The sequence below is a fragment of the Denticeps clupeoides genome, chromosome 3, assembly GCF_900700375.1.
Source record: "Denticeps clupeoides chromosome 3, fDenClu1.1, whole genome shotgun sequence".
Lineage (NCBI taxonomy): Eukaryota > Metazoa > Chordata > Actinopteri > Clupeiformes > Denticipitidae > Denticeps > Denticeps clupeoides.
In genome coordinates, this window is record NC_041709.1 from 9,954,804 (window position 1) to 9,976,843 (window position 22,040).

The 22,040-nt window shown below is 41.7% G+C and overlaps 2 protein-coding genes and 1 pseudogene across 3 annotated transcripts; all 3 read right to left on the bottom strand.

Annotated features, from left to right (window-relative positions):
- Positions 1-3,458: 3,458 nt before the first annotated feature.
- dnajc25 (DnaJ (Hsp40) homolog, subfamily C, member 25) lies at positions 3,459-7,362 on the bottom strand. Its single transcript, XM_028974675.1, has 4 exons — positions 6,916-7,362; positions 6,587-6,739; positions 5,148-5,618; positions 3,459-3,980 (listed from the first exon to the last, which is right to left on the bottom strand). The coding sequence occupies exons 1-4, from the start codon at positions 7,276-7,278 to the stop codon at positions 3,858-3,860; spliced, it is 1,110 nt and encodes a 369-aa protein (XP_028830508.1). The 5' UTR covers positions 7,279-7,362; the 3' UTR covers positions 3,459-3,857.
- A 327-nt stretch (positions 7,363-7,689) lies between these two features.
- ythdc1 (YTH N6-methyladenosine RNA binding protein C1) lies at positions 7,690-16,744 on the bottom strand. Of its 2 annotated transcripts, XM_028974670.1 has the most exons (17): positions 16,511-16,744; positions 15,833-15,934; positions 15,340-15,635; positions 14,876-15,230; positions 14,578-14,667; positions 14,023-14,076; positions 13,826-13,920; positions 13,445-13,553; positions 13,236-13,353; positions 13,072-13,156; positions 12,067-12,236; positions 9,895-9,974; positions 9,386-9,422; positions 9,258-9,297; positions 8,978-9,043; positions 8,742-8,900; positions 7,690-8,638 (listed from the first exon to the last, which is right to left on the bottom strand). In XM_028974670.1, exons 1-17 carry the CDS (start codon positions 16,536-16,538, stop codon positions 8,429-8,431), a joined length of 2,094 nt encoding a protein of 697 aa, XP_028830503.1. In that variant the 5' UTR covers positions 16,539-16,744; the 3' UTR covers positions 7,690-8,428. The 2 variants fall into 2 exon arrangements, with proteins under 2 accessions (XP_028830503.1, XP_028830504.1); XM_028974671.1 differs by lacking the exon at positions 14,578-14,667 and having other exon boundaries at positions 16,511-16,743.
- Positions 16,745-18,005: 1,261 nt separating this feature from the next.
- On the bottom strand, positions 18,006-21,701 carry LOC114786997 (UDP-glucuronosyltransferase 2C1-like; annotated as a pseudogene).
- Between the last annotated feature and the right edge of the window lie 339 nt (positions 21,702-22,040).

Sequence of the window (22,040 nt, forward strand, 5' to 3'; positions counted from 1 at the left end):
TCCAGTAGGTCTCCTGTAATATTTGCAGCAACTCTGGTGTAATTCAACAGAAGATTCATCTGAAAAATCCACCTTCTGCCACTTTTTTGTAGGGTGGTAGTAGCCTAGGGGTAACACACTCGCCTATGAACCAGAAGACCCAGGTTCAAATCCCACTTACTACCATTGTGTCCCTGAGCAAGACACTTAACCCTAAGTTGCTCCAGGGGGGGACTGTCCCTGTAACTACTGATTGTAAGTCGCTCTGGATAAGGGCGTCTGATAAATGCTGTAAATGTAAATGTAAAATTTTCCAGCATCCATCCTTTTAGCAGGCTGTGGACCTTGGCAAATGCCACATGGTTTTTCAATTGTCTTTAGTTTAGTGCTGGCTTCTGGGCAATGATTCGACCATGGAAGCCATTACAAGACAGAATCCGACAAACTGTTCTGGCTGACAAAGGGACTGTAGGTGACCAGGTCTCGTGGAGCTCTGCTACAGTGGAAAATAGGCTGGCCTTGGATTTTCGAGCCAACAAACGGTCCCCTCGAGCAGTTGTCTTGCGGGGTCTGCCTGACCTGGGCTTGTCAAAAAAAAAACATCTCCAGTCTCTTCAAATCTTTTTTAATCTCCTGTACTTGATGCAGAGACATATTGAAGGTGTCTGCCACATCAGCAGTGGATCTGGTCTTCAGCCTCTTGATAATCAACACTTTGGTCTCGGGATGAATCTGAGACATGTTTGCAGAGGTCTAGTTGCAGTTGATGTGAAGGTCTAGTGTACTGGGGTTCTTTTTAGACGCACCTGACTCACTGGGTTTTACCAAGCTTTGAATATTAGTATACTTATTGACAGTTTCGTTTTGCACTGAAACATTATTACAAAAGCTGTTGGGAATAAAATGAGCCATTTCTTGTACAAAAAAATCTTGATTAGAAATATAGTTCAGCGGCACTTGAGGTCAATTTGTACACAAGCGACAAGAATTTTTTTCAGGGACTGTATATGAAAGGAGAAAACTGTTGAGTTTGAGTCTGGGTCTGACAGACACAGGTGCTCCAGTCAGCTCTATGCAGCAGACAGGCTTATGGTGGTGCTTGTGGGATCAAGAAACACTTAAAAGGACTCGTCCCCCCACTGACTACAAATAGAGATTTAGTTTTTAGTTGTTAATTATCTCACAAGTTGCTATGATTTTGACATCCAAGGTTTTCCGCTTCCTCAAAGCCTCCCACATTTGTGCATGTCAGTGCTGAATCCGTACCACTTGCCCGAAGTTCCAGGTTGGGGGTTGGGGTCAGTGGTTGGGGTTGGACTGCTAACATGGTGGCTTTCGGAGTACATATGAGCATGCATCCACAGATCCGATCACGGCACGGATTGGGTACTGAAAGCCAGGCTTTCTTTGCATGAAGGGAAGGAAATGTGTGGGTTTAAATTGCCATAGGCAGGCCTCTGTTTCACCTCCTCAGCATCCATTTTTAATGAAAATGCATCACCTAGTAGTGAAGTGATTGTCACATGTGATACACAGCAGCACAGCACATGGTGCACACAGTGAAATTTGTCCTCTGCATTTATCCCATCACCCTGAGTGAGCAGTGGGAAGCCATGACCGGCGCCCGGGGAGCAGTGTGTGGGGACGGTGCTTTGCTCAGTGGCACCTCAGTGGTACCTTGGCGGGTCGGGATTCAAACCAGCAACCTTCTGATTACGGGGCCGCTTCCTTAACCGCTAGGCCCCCACTGCCCCACCTGACAATGGTGGCCCACAATTGCAGATCAAATTAACATGTCATTTATAAATGTACATTTAATAAAACATATTTACAACAGGCGAATCATACGGGAAGGATAGGTACTATAGATCAGATGTTTGTGTTTGCTGACCGCTCATTTACCGGGTGACCTGATCCAATCAGAGCACAACTAGAAATTGAGCCGGACTTTTCAGCTACTGTAGTAAATCTTGTCCATTTTCAGTTTATTTGGGTAATCTATTATTTTCTTTCTCAACCCTCAAATTTAAGAGGGCAGTAAGTTTGTTAAAGGGGTGCTGCCCCCTCTTGCCTATTTAAAACATAGAAATATGTAAAGAAATTTGTGACTGCCTTCAGATTATATACAAAGGCCAAATAGTGAGTCTAATTTGGCCTGATTATGTTCACACAATATAGTAAAGGAACACATGCAGTATAGTAAAAACACATGCAATATAGTAAAGGAACACTAATTTGTTCAATTCAAGTTTATTATTATTCATTTACTGTAACAAGCCTATTAAAAACCCACTTAAATTAGTTAAAGTAAGAATTCTGCAATGAAGAATGACAATAAGCTATTAGAGACTTAAACAAATCAGAGCATGTTTATATATACTACTCAAATACATTTGTATGTTTAAAGGATTTCTGCTCAAGTGCACAGTTTGCAAGAACAACTCCTCTGGTCCCACAGGTGAAGTACTGCAGCACAAATAGCTGAAAACGTCAGTGCTGGTCATGACAGAAAGGTGTCAGAACACACAGTGCATGACCGGTTGCCACAGAATAAAAAAAGCAGATGCAATGATGCAATATGGCTATGGAAATACCCAACAAGTGTTGCCTGAGTACATACACTACTTCACACCAACAGTTCTTCATGTTTGCAATTGAGGAACATGACACAAATGGTTGCCTCTTGCATTTTTGTCCAAGATCAATGGAGGCCCAGCCTCTTAGAAATGCGGTTTTAAAAAGTGATGTAATAGTCAGAACTTTGCACCTACAGTTAATACAAATGACATCTTTGAACACTTGATACTAAAACTTTCTTTAAATTTAACAAATTCACTCATGGATACATCAAACAGATGTAAAGGGAAGCAGCTGAAAACACATGTTTTTTATGCATGTATCTGGATTGTAGACGTTGGAAACTTCAGCAATATTGCTTGCACCGCTCACTCATTACTCAAGGTCTCACCCACAGAGACAACAGTAAGGCATTTGTCAATATCAGTGCACCAACATTGTGGCTCTGATGCCAAACGTGATGCTGACCAGTTTATTAAAATTACAAATTAAAACCAATTTTTCTATTGCAATTATCATTAGGCACACACAACATCCTAGCATGTTGATCAAAATTATTCTCATTTTTTTGTAATGTCTGCAATTTAATTTAATTAGGCAAGTTAAATTAATTGAATAATTTTTCACTTTCAAATCACATTACTACTACCTTCCAGCATGGGGTGGCAAGGTCTGAGCTACGCAGTTGTTCACTTTGCACACTTTTCGGTCATTTCTTAAGCTAGTGTTTTTAATATATATATATATTATATATAAAAAGGAGTCTGCATTAATCTGTGACATTTTCCAAGAGCAGACCAGAACAGAAATACTTCATTGTAGACTGTATAAACCGCTTCAAATTTGATGTATTTTAAGATGAAAGCTGGGATAATAGCTAATGTAAAACATAAATACAACAATTCAGTTTGACTGCCACTTTAATGACATTTTTAAAAATATACTTTGGTAACATGACAAAAAAAGTGAAACATCATTGTGATTGCCAAAAACAGAAAAACCTAAAAATGAGACGTATTTGGAATTCCTCGTCACTGGGAGGAACTGAGGCACCTTTCAGCTTGGTGCTGAGGTTTTAGGCCACTGATGCAGGGCTACACAAAAGTCGGACACACGGCAAAAGGCCAAACTCCACATCCCCACCTGATTGCCATGAGAGTAAATTGTATAAACACGCACTCACATCATCAGTCCACTTATGGTACAACACTCACTCACTTTCACCGATTTGGATGTGTGTTGTGTGTGTGCTGGATCCATCTGTAGACATGATGTGTGTGTGTGTGTGTGTGTGTAAGTGATCAGTCATCAACAAAAGTGAGACGTCCTGGTCCCTCATTCTTCATCCACCGTCTGTAGCGCTTCCACCTCGGGTCCAGTGCCATCTTCATCTTCATCTCCTCCTCCTGCTCTTCCTTATAAGCCTACAGATAATGGAAACGAACATTTATATAGACACTGTTGCTGATTCTTTCCCCCCTATAATTAATACAGCTGGACATAAGCTGGACCATTTTTCTCTCAGGATATTTAACTAAATGGGCAAGACTTCAAATGTAGGGAGGTGTAGGATTTAGTTAGTCAAGCAAGAATAATAGAAGATAAATCACTCATGATTTCTAGTTTAAATAGCATTACAAATAACTTTTTGTGAAACACCCCAGAGCGATGCTGAGTACATGAACATTTGGATATGTTGTTTCATGACCATATCAGTGTTTAAAGGTCCCCTGACGTAATTTTTTTTGCTTTTAAATAGGTCCCCTAATACTTTATATGAAGTCTCTTTCTGAAATGCAGCCTTGGTGCAGAATTACAGCCACTTTTAGCCAGTCACATAATGAGATTTTCCTAGGAAATCTCCCAGTGCCATTTTCGGTGTCTGTAGCTTTAAATGCTAATGAGCAGGAGAGAGGCAGGACAAGGAGGAGAGCGGCCTATAGAAGTGAGAGGGCATTGGTGGAAATGACGTTATCAACACCATTCATCAACCACAATGTTTGCTGCAGACAGGACATTGTGTAACCTTGTACCCTTATGGTGACATAAGGGGAGGAATTCTAGATCTGGCTGTCTGTGCTGCCGTTCTCTGAATGACCAAAGTTCTCTTTATACATCATCTTTATCACCATTTCTAGCCACTGCAGGACCATAGACAGCCTAGGGGAACTCGTATTAATGTTAAAGAACATCACAGAGAAATTTTCTTGATTGGGTCCTTTAACACTAATGCTTAAAATTCAAATGAAATCAAACATTGTTCTGCATTTAAGTGGTGAAACTAAATGAATAAAATAGTTATCACTGTACTCACCAATATTTTTCTCAATTCTGTGAATATATTTTTCATTATAGCTGTGACTGACACATAATTATTAAAACAATTTATTCTGCTACTGGGAAACTACTAAACCCAGAGGAGTAAAATATTTTCTACTTGACTCAAAGAATGGCCTGGACTCCAAATATAAGGGTGTTTGGGGCAGTGCCTTATCATTGAAAAGATTCTTAATGTTCTATTAATGTGGACACTGAATCTGAGTCCATTAAACAGTTCAGCAGGCAGTGATGAACAACGCAGAACAACACACCTCATAGTTCTCCTTAATCCAGAGCTGCCTCTCCAGGAAAGTGTCTCTCAGATGGTCTTCCAGGCTGTCAAACTGAGCCTGGGACATTTTCATGAACTTGCGAATGATGTAGAGCTTCTCCTCCTCGCCGTACTCCTCACGGCAGATGGTGAAGCGGTACACCCAGGAGCAGTACCATGCCACGTACAGGCACAGGTAGTACGGGAAGAGAACGATTTTGCACAACAGGATGTCAGATATGTTGGGCTTCTGGTAGCCCCCCTTAATGTCAATTTTGTTCTTAATGATGTCACGTATGATCTCCTCCTCCTCCTCACGGATCTCTTCCTTGGATCTGCGGTTCTTGCCCTTCTCTTTCGTCCTGTTCAGTAAGCCCTGCTGCTTGGCCAGCTCTGTGGCCTGAATGCGGTATTTGGGGACCGTGGAAAGGTAATTGATGGCATCTGTGTAGCTGCTCCACCAACTGTAATACTTAAGAAATGTAAAAAAGAAGCAGTTAAGCATCATTACAACAGAGGTGAAACTTAAAAAGGCATATTTAAGTTTGATTTATAGGTTCCCCATTCATGCTTAATATGCAACATCACATTTGAATGCCCTATTTATATTAATGTCCCTTATCCAGAGCGAATTACAATCAGTAGTGAAATTGACATTCCTGCTCAAGTGTCTTGCTTTTGATTTGAACCTGTGACTTTGTGCTCTTACACATTTTTACGAAATAATTTCCATGACTTTTCAATTACTGTAAGGCAAATTTTCATGTCAATATGTTCTCTGATATTGCTGTGCAAATTTGAGAAAGAAATCACAAAGGGGTCAAATTTCCCAAAATATTCTGTATATTCTCTATCATATTTATGACAACCCCGAAACGATGAACTTTTCCAGGTTCTTATTGACTGTTAGAACCCTGTCATGGTTTTACCCACTATGCTACTACTAGTGAAGTCAATTGTGATACACAGCACTGCCCCCATGTGGTTGTAGCAGGGCAGTAGAACTGGTTTTGGCTATTTTTCAGTGCTTCAGTTTGTAATAAATTAGGCAAGTTCCAACAAGGGGTAGCACTTTAACCAAATTTCTCTTCCCCAGACGTGGGGAAGAGATGTTTTCCGGGATGTTTTCCTCAATGGGGTTAGTGTTTTCCATATTGGTCAGTTTTGTCAGTGTCCACAGTTGTGTTTGTGTGCCGTCAGGCTGCTGTTCTGCTTTTGTCCTCCGTTTCCTTTATTTTTTAAGCTCACCGTGAAGAATTAGTTCTTTGCTTTTCTGTCTTCTGTATTGAATGGTGTTTTTTGCATTTTTTTTTTGGTCAGTCTTATAATGATTATATGAGGGAGTTTCATCATAACATTGGGCCTCCACCCCCCTGGCAAGGAATGGTATGTGGATTACGGTTCGGCTCCCCAACCCAAGTCTTTATTTGTCACACGCACCTGAAACAGCGAGATGGCGCACACTGTGACGAGAATGACGATCCTCACGTCCACTTTAGGGGCGAGCCTCCTGCGGTAGTACGCGTAGTAGTGGCTGTAGTATTCCTCCGGGTGGTCGAGCATGTAGTCGTAGTCCTTGCGCGAATCCTCATCCTGCGGCCAAATGATGATGAAAGGGTCACAGGTAGGAGATAATTACTTTTAACCAGGTCCGAAGGCCGACTGCCACGTTGGCAAGTCGTTAGAAAGACATGACTTATGCGTGCTAAATATGGACCTTAGGGCGGCTACAGCAAATAAAAAAAAAGAAGACTTTTAAATAGACTCACTCTGAGCGTTTCGTAGGCTGTGGCGACGAGCAGAAACTTCTGTTGGGCACTTTCACGGGTCTCGCCGGCGAGTCCGGGGTCCCCAAATCGGAACCGGTCAGGGTGGTACTTCCTGGCCAGCTGCCTGTAGGCCCGCGCTATGTCCGCTTTCGTGGCCTCCCGGGTCACCCCGAGCACGTCGTAGCATATCTCCGTCCCGCAGTACAGGCCCTCGATCAGGGCGGCGGCAGAGGGGACGCAGGCCGCACAAAAGAGCACAATTCTAGCCCATGCTGCAAGTCGACGCTCACCCACTATGGACGCAGCCATGTCAGCATTCCGCCGCCGTCCCGGGAATATGACGTTTATCGGAGAGGTGCTCATGGGAGATGTAGTATTGCGGCGTCGACCGGTCGGTTTTGTTCAGTAAGACATGCGTAAAGAACCTTTTGGTCGACATCCATAACCTCCCAACGCCAAAAGGTCTAAATCAAAACGTAGTAAAAGATGTGTCGCCGAAATTGTTAAATTAAAACCGGACGCCAATGGTAACTTTATGCTGGGCTCCAAGGGGAAAGGAAAAATACGGTTGGCTTTTGTTCCAACTAACCAGTTGGGTAATGAATCCAATCTATTACTCAGACTTTTGCTTTTCCTTGACCCTGAAACGTCCAAATCTGGCCCTCAATTACATTTACAGCATTTATCAGACACCCTTACAATCACCCTTACAATAGTGACAGGGACAGTTTCTCTAAGTTTCTCTTTATATTAGTTCAAGGAGGGTGAAACCTGTTCCATTTCGTTGACACATAAGTGTCTGACTTGCTTTATTTTGTTTTTGTACAAAAAGTATCAGTAAAAGATACAACATTTTTAAACAGACATTTTTACATGGCAAGTCATCATTGATCTTCAAAACATTAAGCCATTCTATATTGGAGCCCAGGAAATAGGAGACTGGATGACAATATTGCTTTTGCTCCACTCCGACAATATAAAGTGTAGATGGCTTGAAAAGAAGGAGAAAAAAAAAAAAAAAAAGAAACTTGAAAGGGGTATTTGATACAAGACTGCCACTTTCATTGGTACAGATGAAGTAGCTTTTAGTAGCTATAACTTCATTTAACCGTGTACAAATACAGACAACAAACACTAAGACTGTGGCAAGTGCAGGGTACAAATGCCCTCTGTTCAAGACAAAACAAAAACGAAATGTAGTCTGCAGACACAAGGAAGGAAAAAAATACACAAAAGCTGGCATCTAAAACATATGCCAAAACACCAGGAGATGCACTCCAAATAACATCTGCATAAAAAAAAATTTTAACTAAAAATGAGTTTTTGGTTGTCCATGATACACATGCATGAGACATGGCATGCATGATACACATTGAGCCTAATAAAACAATAATAAAAAAGGACAATGTTTTGCAAGAATCAGAAGATGAAGTGCAGTTAAATCCTTTCCTTAAAAAACAAAGGTACATTATCACCAAAAAACAAATGAAGAAAACCCTTTGATGATGAGGCTCTATCTGCGGTATCTGCCTCTCTCCTTGTCCCTCATGCGGTCCCTCTCTCGGTCACGTTCGCGACCGCGCTCTCTCTCCCGTTCCCGTCTGGCGTCGCGGGGGCGGTCTCGCTCCCTCTGTCGGTCACGCTCCCGAGGGCGACTTCGGCGACCACTCACCACTGCCTGGGTCCGCCGCAAAAAGTCGTCTACACGCATATCATAATCATGCTGCAAAACCAAAGCAAGTTTATTGACCATATTGTGGTTCCCAAGTTGATAACAGGACAACAAAAACGTTTAACATACAATGAACAGAATATTAAAAATTTACCAGACTGGAGAAGGAGGAGCGGACAACCCTCTTCTCTCTGAAGCGGGCATCATGGGGCATAGGGTGGTGTCCAGAGTAAGGCGGGTGGGCCTGTGGTGGTGGTGGGTGGTGCTGGTAGTAGGGGTGGTGTGGAGGCTGCTCTATTCCTGGATATGGAGCCTTGAAAATAAATCATAAAGACCATAAGAAACTGAAATAAAGAATTGGGTTGGGGAGCTGAACAGTAATCCACATACCATTCCTTGCCAGGGGGGTGGAGGCCCAATGTTATGATGAAACTCCCTCATATAATCATTATAAGACTGAAAAATAAATGCAACACCATTCAATACAACAGAAAAGCAAAGAACTAATGCTTCTTCACGATGACCTTAGAAAATGTCAAAAGACTGACTACAAATTTGAGACTCGCCAAAATAAAGGAGGAAATGGAGGACAAAAGCAGAACAGCAACCTAACGGCACACAAACACAACTGCGGACAATGACAAAACTGACCAATATGGAAAACACTAACCCCATTGAGGAAAACATCTCGCCTCACTCCAGAAAAACGTCTGGGGAAGAGAAATTTGGTTAAAGTGCTAATCCTCGTTGGAACTTGCCTATTTTATTACAAACAGAAGCACTGGAAAAAAGCTCTACCTGTCCATAGGGGGATTGCGAGGGTCTTGCATGAACCCTGAACAGATATTAAGGAGAGGCAGGTTGCACCAATAAGTAGGAATAGAAAGACAGAAATATAAGAAAAAAAAAAAAAAAGTCAACATACAAGACTAAATATGAAACCCAAAGGTCACAACAGTGTTCCATAAAAGAATGAAACTAGACTATAGTAATGTAGCTACAGTAACATCATAAAAAAAAAAAAAACACATGTACATTTCATAATATCCGCATGAAACTACAGAATAACATTGGAGTTACTTAACCATACCAGAACATTTGCAATGATGCTAATAATCACCCTAAAAATATCCCCCTTTATAAAAAAAATTAAGATACATTTTACAATGATCAAAAAAAAAAAAAAAAAGAAAAAAAGAAAGACAAACAAACAAAAAGGATCCTGCTGCAGCATTCCAGAAAACTCAAAGGGGCCAACACATGGAAGTAAGAGATCTTGGTGCAGAGGCATAGTTTACAATATTGACCTGGTCTCTGTGGGAACTCGGGCGGATAGTCAATCCTGGGACGTTTCCTGTTGTGCATGTCATAGTCTTCTGGGCGATGCCTACATGAATCAGGTAAACAATTCAGAAAAAACATACCAAACAGCTCATTATGCAACAACACATTTGTCTGATCCACAGTGCATCTCACTTCCATATTACATGTACAAACATGACTGGGAGGTAATATCTGAATCTCTGTGATCAAGTGCTACAATCTATTGATTTGCACTCCAGCATAAGCAGGTAACATGGCATTAAAATCTTCTCGAAAACACTACTATTAAATACTGTTTGGATCTTCATACATTACAGGACAATGGAAATCTTCATGAGTGATACATCTTCCATGTGCTACATGCTTTACTGTGGGAAATGTTAAAAGAGCCCCTGTTTGCTATCCTATCTTAAACACTCACATTTTAGTACTTGGCATTTGGAAATGATAACTTAAATGAACTATCCATTTTCTTTAAAGCCCACAGAAAAAAAAAAAAAAAAAAAAAAAAAAAACACACTAAAATAAAAAGACAATAAACAGCATCTACAGTGTAAGAAAATCTAGTTAAAGTTTTAACATACCGCTTTCTTGTAGTTTTGTGACTGTTAACGTTGGCAAAATACTTATGACAGTAAAAGTTCATAAAACAGTCCTTCTTATTCTTTAGAGGTCTACAGCCACAAACACATTTACAAGGAAGGCCTGGTAAGGCAGAGGAAAGGACGACAGGGGTGGTGCAATGGTGTAGTCCATTTTTTTCCTTTTCTTTTTTGCTTTTGCAAATCAAACAAAAAGACAAGAAGAGCTCCATTGGTATAAACTGACTGGCAAACCCCAGCCCTGATTGGTTTTCTTGGCATTTCTCAGTCCTTTGAAGTTAGAGACAGTAGAGGGATCTCCTCCTACCTGACATCAGCTCAGTCCTTTACAGGAAGAACACGAACACATTTCTGGCTACCTATCAGGGAGCTGGGACTGGGGCTTTAGCACAGGGGACCGGCACCACAATATCCTCAGTCCATTTTAGGGGCAGATGTCGGGGCCAGGGCAGAAGTATTTGACCGCAAAAGCAAACACACATCCTTACACGCTTCTCTTGACAGTGGGACAATGGTGTTTCTATAGAGCACAGGGTATATTTTCAGTTCATTCATCCTTCGGATAGATTCTTTCCTCTCTATCACACTCAGAACAGCTGATTGCAGAACATGGTTTTATAACCCCCTCTTTTTGTGGTGCCTCTGAAACACAATGTTGTAAAGAGTTCATATACTGCAGTGCCTACAGGGCAGGTCCCTGAGATCATTTGAGTCCGTTAACACTGCACACGTGAAGCAGAACAGGGGACACTGCTACCGGCCCACTGGTTTGATGCCACGTCTCCCTTCTCCAATCTGGCCTACCGCTCTCCAGAAGCACGGTAGAGGATTGCTTGAGCTTTCTTTTTTCTTCCCTTCTCCTGCCTCTCTTTCGCCTCTCTCTGCAGCTATAACCTCGCACACATTAGGATATTCATCTCTATGGATATTCAATAGAATACCCAAACATTTGGAATGGACAGGAAAAACCATCGAAAGAGTCCCGCAAAAATGCTCCTCTTGAAAGCATTTTCAAAAACCAAGCTTTCTGCCCCTCAATTCGTTGTGCAATCTTCTGCTTAATAATTATGGCTCCTTTATTAAAAAAAAATAATAAAAATTTAAAAAAAGTCCCGTCTATGACTGGGTTTATCCCCATGGAAATTCCTGAAAGAAAAGGCTTTTGGAACAAATTTAAAAACAAACTCACCTAGAAATTGAATTGCTTAACTCAACAAACACATGTGTTATAGATTTGAAATAAGAAAATGCTATGCAATGATATTTTCTGTAAATGAATAATTAAGTTGCCTTAAAACTCCAACCAATTCTTATAGGATGTACACAGCAACACCAATCGAGCAAGACAGCCTAAACCAGGTGCTTGGCCTGTTATCCTCAATGAAGCCACCAGGGGTCCACGTGGCTTGGTTTGAGGATGTAGGAATCAGCTTCTTCGCTGGTGGTGCGAGGACATTCGCACGAGGATGAAGAGGAACACGAAGCTCGAGTAATCCGTTGCGTCACGTGACGGCGACACATGAGCGCGCTATCAGTCCAAATAACATTTCTAACCTTCCCAGGTCGCGTGGCGCTGGCTCTCGGTGCGTGGGTCGGCCTCTTGAACGAGACTCCGAATGCATCCTCCTCTTATGACGCATTTTATGAATAACCTGATACAAGTCAATGCTCTCATCAGGTGGAAAAAGCATGCACAGCTGCACCCCACACTCTGGCTCAATCTCCTACATAAGAGAAAAAGAGAGAATTACTATATGCAACACAAAAACACACAGAAGAAGTACAGTACTCAAACACAAGAGATAAGAATTCCTCATCTGTTAATTGCCATGCTTGATTTTCTTAAATACACTGATCAATAGCATGCCCCGGTATGCCCATACTGTGAAAACCATGGTTGGTGTTTGCGGAAATGATTTAATCAACACCATTTCACCAAACACAAATGTTTGGCACAACCAGGAAGTGGTGCCTGTGTTTTTCTAGAAAAAAATTAAATGAACCCATTGTTTCTACAGTCTAACACATTTGTGCTCCTTTTCACATCCATTCAACAAGCAACTTCAATGCTTCTCACATGTTGATGACACGACAGTCTGTGGAGTTACTTTTTTAGGGGAGGGGCGGGAAATTCTCTCGGCAGACAAAACACGAGAAAGGGAAGGTAACCTTTCCCCTTATAATGGCAATAGGAGTGACATCCCAGATCCGACCAGCTGAGCTGCTGCTCTCTGAACGGCAAAGCAGAATGCTAAAGCACCCTTTACATCTATCGCATTTCTAGCCACTCTAGGACCATAGAATGGCTAGAAAAACTTGTATTAATATTTAATAATCTCACAAAGTGTAAATTTGATAATAGGAGACCTTTAATGTCTGGAAGCACTGATTTAAAAACCTATTCAGTTTGTGCCTGGTCCCCTCCATTTTAAATCTATAGCTTATTCTTCTTCAAACCCATTCATGGTCTTCACAGAAATGGACTGTCACAGATGTATCATACGGTACCTCTTGTGCCTACTATGTGGATCATGTAAAGTAAGGAATTTCGGCACAAACCTGTCCATCCCGTCCAATTTTCACAGGCTTAAGCTCGTTCCATGAGTTGGAGAGGTGAGCAGTTTTTGTGAAGGGTAACTCGCGTCTGTCACAGAAAGAATATGGAAGTTTAAAAAGCAATAAATAACAAACAATTAAAACTATACAGCTAGATGCAGACATACCTGCAGATCCAGTCAATTTTGAAAACTCCTCCAAGCATTTTAGCATTCATGCCTGCTGGCAAGACCCAGTGGATCGGGGATCCTCCATGGTGGGATTCTGACGAAAGCCGGGCAAACCCTGTAGATAACCAGAGCAAAGAGGCATTTTCAATCATGATGCTACACGAGCCTTCATGTCTAAAGAAATGAGGAACGGCAGTACTTTGTACCTTGAAACTTTCCACTCTCCCTCACAGAGAAGATAAGGATGACACTTCTTGCCGATCGGAAAGCTGCATTCAGTTTCTTCTCATTGACTGGCAGTGTGGACCAGACACCCTAATAATTAGATGCAAAAAGTTCAACCAGTTTAATGGTTCAGAAAAGAAAACTTTTTTTTGAACATAAGAGGGAAGATCAGCACTCGACAGCAAAAAATTTGTTTACAATAAAATATTCATTTGGGGAAAAAAATTAAGTTAAATGTTACATTTGGCAAAATTGAACTTTTGCATTTTAACTTAATGTATTAATTACATTCAACATACACCAATTATTGTGATCAAAATAAGATACAAGATACAAACCTCTATTAAAGAGATCAAACTCACCTTGGCTTTGGCCAGGGACACATTTTCATGGTTGTTGCTTTTGATCAGATAGAACCGTGCATCTCGAAGAATGTATTTCAGCTTGCTGGTCTGGTCTGAAAAAATGAAAAAAAATTTATACAAACTCAAAAAGCCTGCCATGTTGGCACTGTCAAAACGTCTGCCACATTAAAGCCTTCACTTAAAAGCAAATTTACCTTTCCGAACTGCTCGAACAGAGGAAGGGAGTTTTTCATGTTTCTTTTCAGATCCTGCAGCCAAAATAATGAGTTTCATGAGATCATTCTGATTTATGGAAATCACAACACAAATTATGCCAAACAAAAGATATTCATATGCAGTAACGGGTAAAAGCATAAAGTACTGCTGGGTTCAGTAATATTTCAGTGTTGCTGGGCTCTGAGTGTATCACACACACTGCCTAATCTGTGCAATAAGCAAGTAATCTGACCTGCTTTGCCACCGATGTACATTTGTCTAATGAATGACCTTCATTTTACTATCTGTGCTTAAGTTTAATATTTGCAGCTGCAGTTAAGGATGCCTACTCTATATCTTAAAGTACTGACAGCCCTTTCAATAGCATTTCAGCAGACTGAAGGTTATGAGACATCTAGCCAGTTTCAAATGGTACATTTATCAGAAAGGGCAAAAGCAGGTAAGTTTACACAAGTTTACAGCAGTGCACAACTGCCTATAAACTCTCAATAAAGTAAGCTTACAGATTTAAACTGTTGGGGAGCACTTAATACCTGCATATGATTCTGAAGCTGAGCTTCCACTTCTATCAAAAACGATTGGAGATATCCCTCTAGCGTGCTTCTTCTCTTTTCTTTCCTCATCTGAGCAGTAAATTGGAAAACATGTCCCTTAAGTTAGATTGGTCTTAAACCGCATAAAGGGCTGCTTTAGTACACTTTCCTGTCTTCCCTCCATTACCCTTCAACTCACAGCCAGAGCCATAGAGGAAACCTCATACAATTAATAAAAGGTGAAAATATGTACACAGAACTATTAACTACAATATTGTCAGTTCAGGGATATATTTACCCGATGCTTCAGATCCAGAGCCTGAGTGCACGGACTCGCCATCTGAAAATGACACAGACTCCGACCGCGACTCACTGGCCTCGCTGCGGGTGTCATAGTCATTCTGCTCCGCTTCATCCCTCTGATCACCATCTTCCAGCTCATACTCTTCCTCCTCCTCTTCTTCCTCTTCACCCTTCTCTCCCTCCTCTTCTTCCTCCTCCATTACTTCCTCCTCCTCCAAATCAGACCGGTTGCCTTCAGATGATGCAACAGAGCTGCCAGTCTCCTGGTCAGAGGCGTACGCTGAGTTTGCATCTTCCTTTGAGGAACGACTGGTCCTGCCCGCACTCTCCTGACTGGTACGTCTCAGCTTCTACAAAAAGACGACAAATGACAGCCAGTCAAAGACCAGCTCTAGCACATGCCCATCATTTTGAATCCATGCACACAGAAAGCACTGCAGCCATCAGGTCACGCCTTACCTGCGCCAACTCAGGAATCAGTGGTTTGATCCTGTGAGATGCTCTACTGGGGGGCAGAGGTTTATTACTGTGTCCTTTCGGGACCTCCCCCCTGGAGCTGCCACCCCTTGCTGTGTGGTTCTTCCGGGCATCGTAGAACTCATCAGACGTGTGTCGCCCCCTGGGATTAAGGAGTTTTTTCCCATTGGCACCAGCAGAATGGGTATTCCTCTTCATAAGCTGCCGGGTGTTGTGCCCCGATGGCCTCAGTCGCTTTACTTCCTGACTTTCTACTCTGTCACTCTTCCTTTTAGACCCTGGAATGAAGTGAAAAAATGTGTCCTAGGTTATTATTGAGAATGCATACAAGGAAATGTATGCATGAAACTGCAGCTATAAAAACATCACCGGTTTAAGAAAATAGGCCAGACAATCCACGCAGGTCACACAAGGTTAAAATAAGACTTGCCATAAAGGAGATAGGGGGATGTTGAAAAGTGTCTGGTCAACCAACCTTTTTTGTCACTGACATCATGCTCGCTTTCTGGATTGTATAGCTCATCGTCTTGATCAGGCGCATCAGTGAGAATGTCTTCAAGAACGTTGAGCTCTCCGTCTGAAAGACCAATCCCACATTAGGCCAAACAAGCATGACACCAGACAATGCGCCAAACAAAGCCGCACTGAGCTTTTCGACTTCTGCCCACACACGACATTAACGAGCGATCGTGTTGGTTCTTTGAAAGGAAGCACCTGAATCTGTACACAGGCCTGCCAGCTTTATGTTTTGTGGGGGTCATGGACTCCCCACTCCAACCGTGCGCCACGACAGAAAAACGGGCGCTCGGACACAAGAAAACTCATTCCCAGCGCTTCCCTGACGGACTATAAAGGGAACATAAATAAACGTGACCGCCTTAAAAAGTGTGTGTGTGTGTGTGTGGCGGGGGAACAAATTCCAGTCAGAAGCACAACGCGCGTTTGCTGGTCAGGTGAACACGAGCATCACAACAAAGGAGGCCGCCGTGTCTCATTTTTACACGAAGGCAAGCGGCGTTCATTTACTGAACGCATATTTTGTACAGTACGGCGCGTTTGGCAGGACAACTGCTTGGCAAAGATATTGAGGTGGTCGTCCGAACAATGTCGCAGGCCTGACCGCTGCGCTAACATACAAATCTCCAACACATACCTTTCTCGTCGCGCCTGTCGACCGCCATTTTTCGCCCCGCTGTCCTCTGGGCGATTTTGTTTCTGGAGGACGCAGTAGTTGTGGTTGCAGTCCTCTCCTTTTTAAGCAACAACAACAACGAAAAATAATGTGAACCTGTGAAGCGACTGGGGCGCTTTTTGTGTTGACGCGGTTGTAGCTACATGCAAAATGGCGGAAACGCTGCGCCACTCGCTGGATGACGCGGCCAGCGGAGGGCACGCAGCGCACGCGCGCTCTGACGTGCGCGTTGCCGATGAGCGCGTCATCGTCGAGCGGGAGGGGGCGTGTCCGCGGCACAGTACGTAGTCTTAAATAGGGCCGAGCAGGTTGTAAGTAGTGTGGGTTGGTATGAAAACTATCTCGCAGGACGGAGAAACACTGACATTCTGACGTTGATTATGCGAAAGCCTGGTTTGCTCTAACCTCAAGATTACCTCCTGATCCATTTCTACCCTGTACGTTCTATAATCCTGGTTTGTTAAATCTACCCACCCCACGCCACTGTGATTCTAGATTGTGTATCATCCTTTACCCCAGTGCCATAGAACATAGAACCATTTCTACCCAACAGCCATCACAGCACTCATATTTTATTTTATAGAATTTGTTATTTAGCTGTACATGTTCTATCTTGCATTTTATGCTTATATCTACATTTAGAGCATTTATCAGAAGCCCGTATCCAGAGCGACTTACAATCAGTAGTTACTACTGGAGCAACTTAGGGTTAAGTGTCTTGCTCAGGGACACAATGTTAGTAAGTGGGATTTGAACCTGGGTCTTCTGGTTCATAGGCGAGTGTGTTACCCACTAGGCTACTACCACCCCACCCTATTATATGTGTTGACTGGGGCAATGGTGGCCTAGCTGGTAAGGAAATGTAATCGTAAGGTTGCCGGTTCAAATCCCGATCTGCCAGGGTGCCACTGAGGTGCCACTGAGAAAAGCACCGTCCCCACACACTGCTCCCCGGGCGCCTGTCATAAGAGTGATGGGTTAAAAACAGAGGACACATTTCTTTGTTTACTGTGTATCACAATCCTCTCACATTTTCACTTTTGATACCCAAGGTCCAAATTTTGAGAGGGCGTAATGGCCAATTATATTTACAAGACTCAATTATATGCTCAAAGGAGTAAAATCAGACATGTATGATAAGCGATTAATTTTTTTTTTTTGGTATTAATTTCTAACAAATTAGATAAAAGCACAAAAGGTTGCTTAAAAAAGTAGCTTTCTGATGAATACCCTTAAATCACAAATGACTGCACCAAATTTAACTATAGAGACCAAAATCTGTAAAGAAAATTGTGAACATAATTGTTCAATGTCTTAGCAGTAGTTTTACAACATCATACCACCTGCACATACATTGTATACTCTATTTAATTTCCATCAATTATATCAGTACATTCCCCAATTAAGGCTCAAAAGTGAGGTACATTTTTAACCACTCTGTCGCCCAAAGGTCTTTTCACTCCGATTTTCTCTTCTGCTGTTTACTACCACAGCACTTGTGCAAACAAAACCTGCATACTTTCAGGAAGATGAAAACGATCAGTCCCACTATGGCAAAAATACATGCTGCTACATCCAGGCAGTGGTACTGGTACCAGGTTAGGTTATGGGCCTGTACTCTTAGATGCTTGGCTCCTTTATTTCTCATGACAAATTCAATCCAGAATACTGCTTGTTCCAGTGGTGTCAATGGCTGATCATGATGAATTTTGGAAAGCCTCATCATGTTCTCTTTGTATCTAATGAGAGAATAGCAAACATGAGCAGGTATTTCATATTGACATTTCAATATTAGTATAATTAAGTATACACGTGTACAAGTAAAATGGTACATAAGCACAAAATTATTCGGTTTTAATTATTTTTAAATTATTCGAAGCTTTACTGGCCCAGTAAAGTATGCATGAAGTAATGTGGTGTTTTCTTTGTCTGCTTGAAACAGAATAATGAACTCTACCATTTTTAGGTATAACTTTCTGAACCTTACTAAAACATTGTATCTCAATAACATTTGCATTTACAGTATTTATCAGACGCCCTTATCCAGAGCAACTTACAATCAGTAGTTACAGGGCACAGAGTCCCCCTGGAGCAACTTAGGGTTAAGTGTCTTGCTCAGGGACACAATGGTAGTAAGTGGGATTCGAACCTGGGTCTTCTGGTTCATAGGCGAGTGTGTTACCCACTAGGCTACTATCACCCGCACTATCATAACTAACCTGTTTTTAAGGTTTACATTTTTTTCTGTTTCACAATTTCTGTTTGTATTGTGTAAATTTAAAAAACATGGCTTACAATGGGTCATTTATCACCACACGCATGGAACTCAGCAGATCATTGGAATCCATTTTGTTGAAGTCTAACATCACAGCAGCTCCTTTGGTCCTTATGTGATCTAGATTGTCTGGCTGTTCCGCAAACAAAGGTAAACCCACCACAGGAACACCATGGTAAATGGCTTCGTACAGCCCATTGGTTCCACCATGTGTGATGAAGGCTTTTGTCTTGGGATGTCCTTATTGGTACAGGAATACATTGTAATTATGAAACTACGTATAAAATAGATTTGTTAGCACTTATTAATAAATGTATGGGACCTTACCGAGCAGGTCATTCTGTGGAATCCAGTCAAACAGTTTGGTGTTTGGGCCTAGTGTGTCTGGTTTCACACCACTGTATCTCCACAAAACCTACAACAGAATAAAGTGGATTTTATGTAGTTTATTGTTGATTTCATCACAATTGTATGCAGATCAATTAATATTTAATAGATAGTTGTTGCTTTGAGAGATATGTCTGATACATGATTCCTTCTAACCTTCTGGGGAATTTGTCCAAGTGCTGAAGCAATTGTGTTTGCTCTTTCTGTAGTGAGATTTTTGATCATGGATCCCAAAGTAAATACCACAATGCCATCATCCCCTGAGCTTTGCACAAACTTCTCCATTTCCTGCAATAACAAATTATAAATATTATATGTATTGCAAATAGAAAAATATTATATGAAAAGACATATGTAAAAGCATACTAGAAATAAAGCCATAATAATCGTACATCTGGAAGAGGCTTTGAAGGCTTACAGTGAAGTCCACCCACAAACTTGAAATTTGGAAGAAAAGGCCGGGGATACTCAAAGTCCCAGTTGGTTCTGATTAACCAAATATCTGCTTTGCCAAGGATTTCAGATGCTTTTGTTGGTTTACCTGAAAGTAAAAATGACCAATCATCACATAAACAGTGATAGATATTATTTTTTTATTGTATGGCAATGGGAATATTTTTCACATTTCGCATAGTATTTCTCTATGCAGTTTAAAAGAAATATCCATTTTCTTTAATGCATGATAAATAGCATGTACATTGATCATACATACAAATCAAAATGACAACGTAGAATTCACTCTATGCATATATTAACATTTAGTGTATAAATAGTGTATATACTGTTATTTTTAGGTTCTAGCTCAGCCCTCTCCCCAAAACAGAGGTAAACCATCCCCACAGGGGATCACTGCTGCAAGAACTATATAATAAATAAAATAATGACCATCCTATGGCTGCTTGGAGTGTTTAGTACCAGTAACAGACCATAGCACTAATACATTTATAATCTCCATTAAATGGAGAGGTGATTGAAGTGAGAAGTGAGGAAGTGATTGTCATTATGATGCACAGCACACAACGAAATGATTCTTCTGCATTTAACCATCACCCTTGGTGAGCAGTGGGCAGCCATGACAGGCACCCGGGGAGCAGCGTGGGGACGGTGCTTTGCTCAGTGGCACCTCAGTGACACCTTGGCGGTTCAGGATTATCGGTCCCCTTCCTTGCCCTTTGGGCCATTACTGCACATAATTGTCTTTTAAAAATATTTTCCACCATTGTTATTGTTCCACAGAGTTATTAATGCTGTCATAAAGCCACCTCTGATGTTGAAACTGGGTCAGCAAATTTCCAGTCATTTTCTTTAATAACTTGAAACAAGATTGTGTTTAAGTATAAGTAATATTTTGTTAATCACACTGCATGGCATGAACTGATTTAACAATTTTCAAGCCACTCATCTATAACTCACTTAACTTCATAAAAATGATTACTTCACATGTGACAGAGGTCCTACTATTCTACATTAATACTCTTGTAGAATGGAGGACTCTGCAACATGCATGTCTGAACATAGTCTCCGAAGCGCTAAAAACTCTGTCCAGTTAACTACCCAGTCCAACACCATTGTGCGATGCATCTCTTGTCATCTGATCTCCAGTGTTTTTTAAAAACAGGGGTTGCCCCTGCTGATTCACTACTCTTTACTAACTCTCTATTTGAAGCACAATTGCTTTCTGGGTGTAGTCTCCAGTTTCCAGATTATGAGAATATACAATGTCCTGTCAAAATGGGTCCTTACTCAACAGATGTGTTTTGACCAAATAAATGAAACGTACCTCTCAGTTCAGTGTACAGGTGATCCCAAGTCTGCCACACCATTACATGATATAAAACATCATGAAAAAAGCAGAACAAATGGTTTTTCAGACGCTGGGCAAAAATTCATTTTGTCTGTTAGCTGAATACCAGTCCCTGGAACAAAGGAGAGTGGTGAGGGCAGCTTGCCGACATGTCTCTCAATGGTGTTGCCAAAAGAGAACCTAATGGTAAGGACGAGAGGCAAGCCTAGCACATCCGCAACCAGGTCACCACATAGTGACATAGGGTCTTCAAGGACGACGTCATACTGCTCCATCTTCAGCTTCTCCAGCAGGTCTTTCTTGGCAAACATAGCTCGACACAGCGCATAGTTTTGCGCCATCATTTTATCAATTGCTCTTGACATCTTGAGGAACACTTGAATGAAACTGTCCTTTTCCATGTCATACATCCAGTACTTCAGCATTTCGTTCAGCACATTTTCACTGTCCTCTGTGGTGTGCGGAACTTGTAGGATCTCAAAGTTGAACCCAGCTGAGCGCTTGGTCATAACGCTTGGTGTGGCCGTATGGGTGATCACGGTCACTGTGTGTCCCATCTCCACAAGCTTGTCCAGGATGGTTTTCATGTTGAGCCAGTGGCTGAATTCTCCAGGCCAGACCAAAACTTTCCCCCCGCTTACACATGGCGTAAGACACAGCAGCAGCAGCAGCATCAGACGCATGGTGTTCCCTCCTATAGTTCAGACTGGAAACTGACACGCCTCCCGGTAAACACCAGAGTACTAAGGGACAGCACGTGGTATCAGGTGGAAGTAGGAGAAAGGCCAACTTGCAGGAACAAAATTACCAACGGCTGGATTAAAACAAACGCTTAGAGGAAAAGCTTTTATTTCCTTGAGAAGATTACAAAACCTTTTTACAAACCATGCATACATTATAGAAACACTTGTTTTAATAAGGCTTAGTACTATGTCTCATCTCTCAAATATAAGGTAAATATCCATATATGGCTATCTGAACTACTCCCACAAAAAGATAAAAGAGCAATACCATGACCTGTCAGA

Coding starts and splice junctions, on each gene's coding strand:
- dnajc25 (XM_028974675.1), bottom strand. CDS start 7,278: ATGAGCACCTCTCCGATAAACGTCATATTCCCGGGACGGCGGCGGAAT. Junction 6,740..6,915: donor CAGCCTACGAAACGCTCAGA/GTGAGTCTATTT, acceptor ATTTGGCCGCAG/GATGAGGATTCGCGCAAGGA. Junction 3,981..5,147: donor GGATTAAGGAGAACTATGAG/GTGTGTTGTTCT, acceptor CATTATCTGTAG/GCTTATAAGGAAGAGCAGGA.
- ythdc1 (XM_028974670.1), bottom strand. CDS start 16,538: ATGGCGGTCGACAGGCGCGACGAGAAAG. Junction 13,554..13,825: donor TGTCCCTGGCCAAAGCCAAG/GTGAGTTTGATC, acceptor TCTAATTATTAG/GGTGTCTGGTCCACACTGCC. Junction 8,639..8,741: donor GCTCCTCCTTCTCCAGTCTG/GTAAATTTTTAA, acceptor TTGGTTTTGCAG/CATGATTATGATATGCGTGT.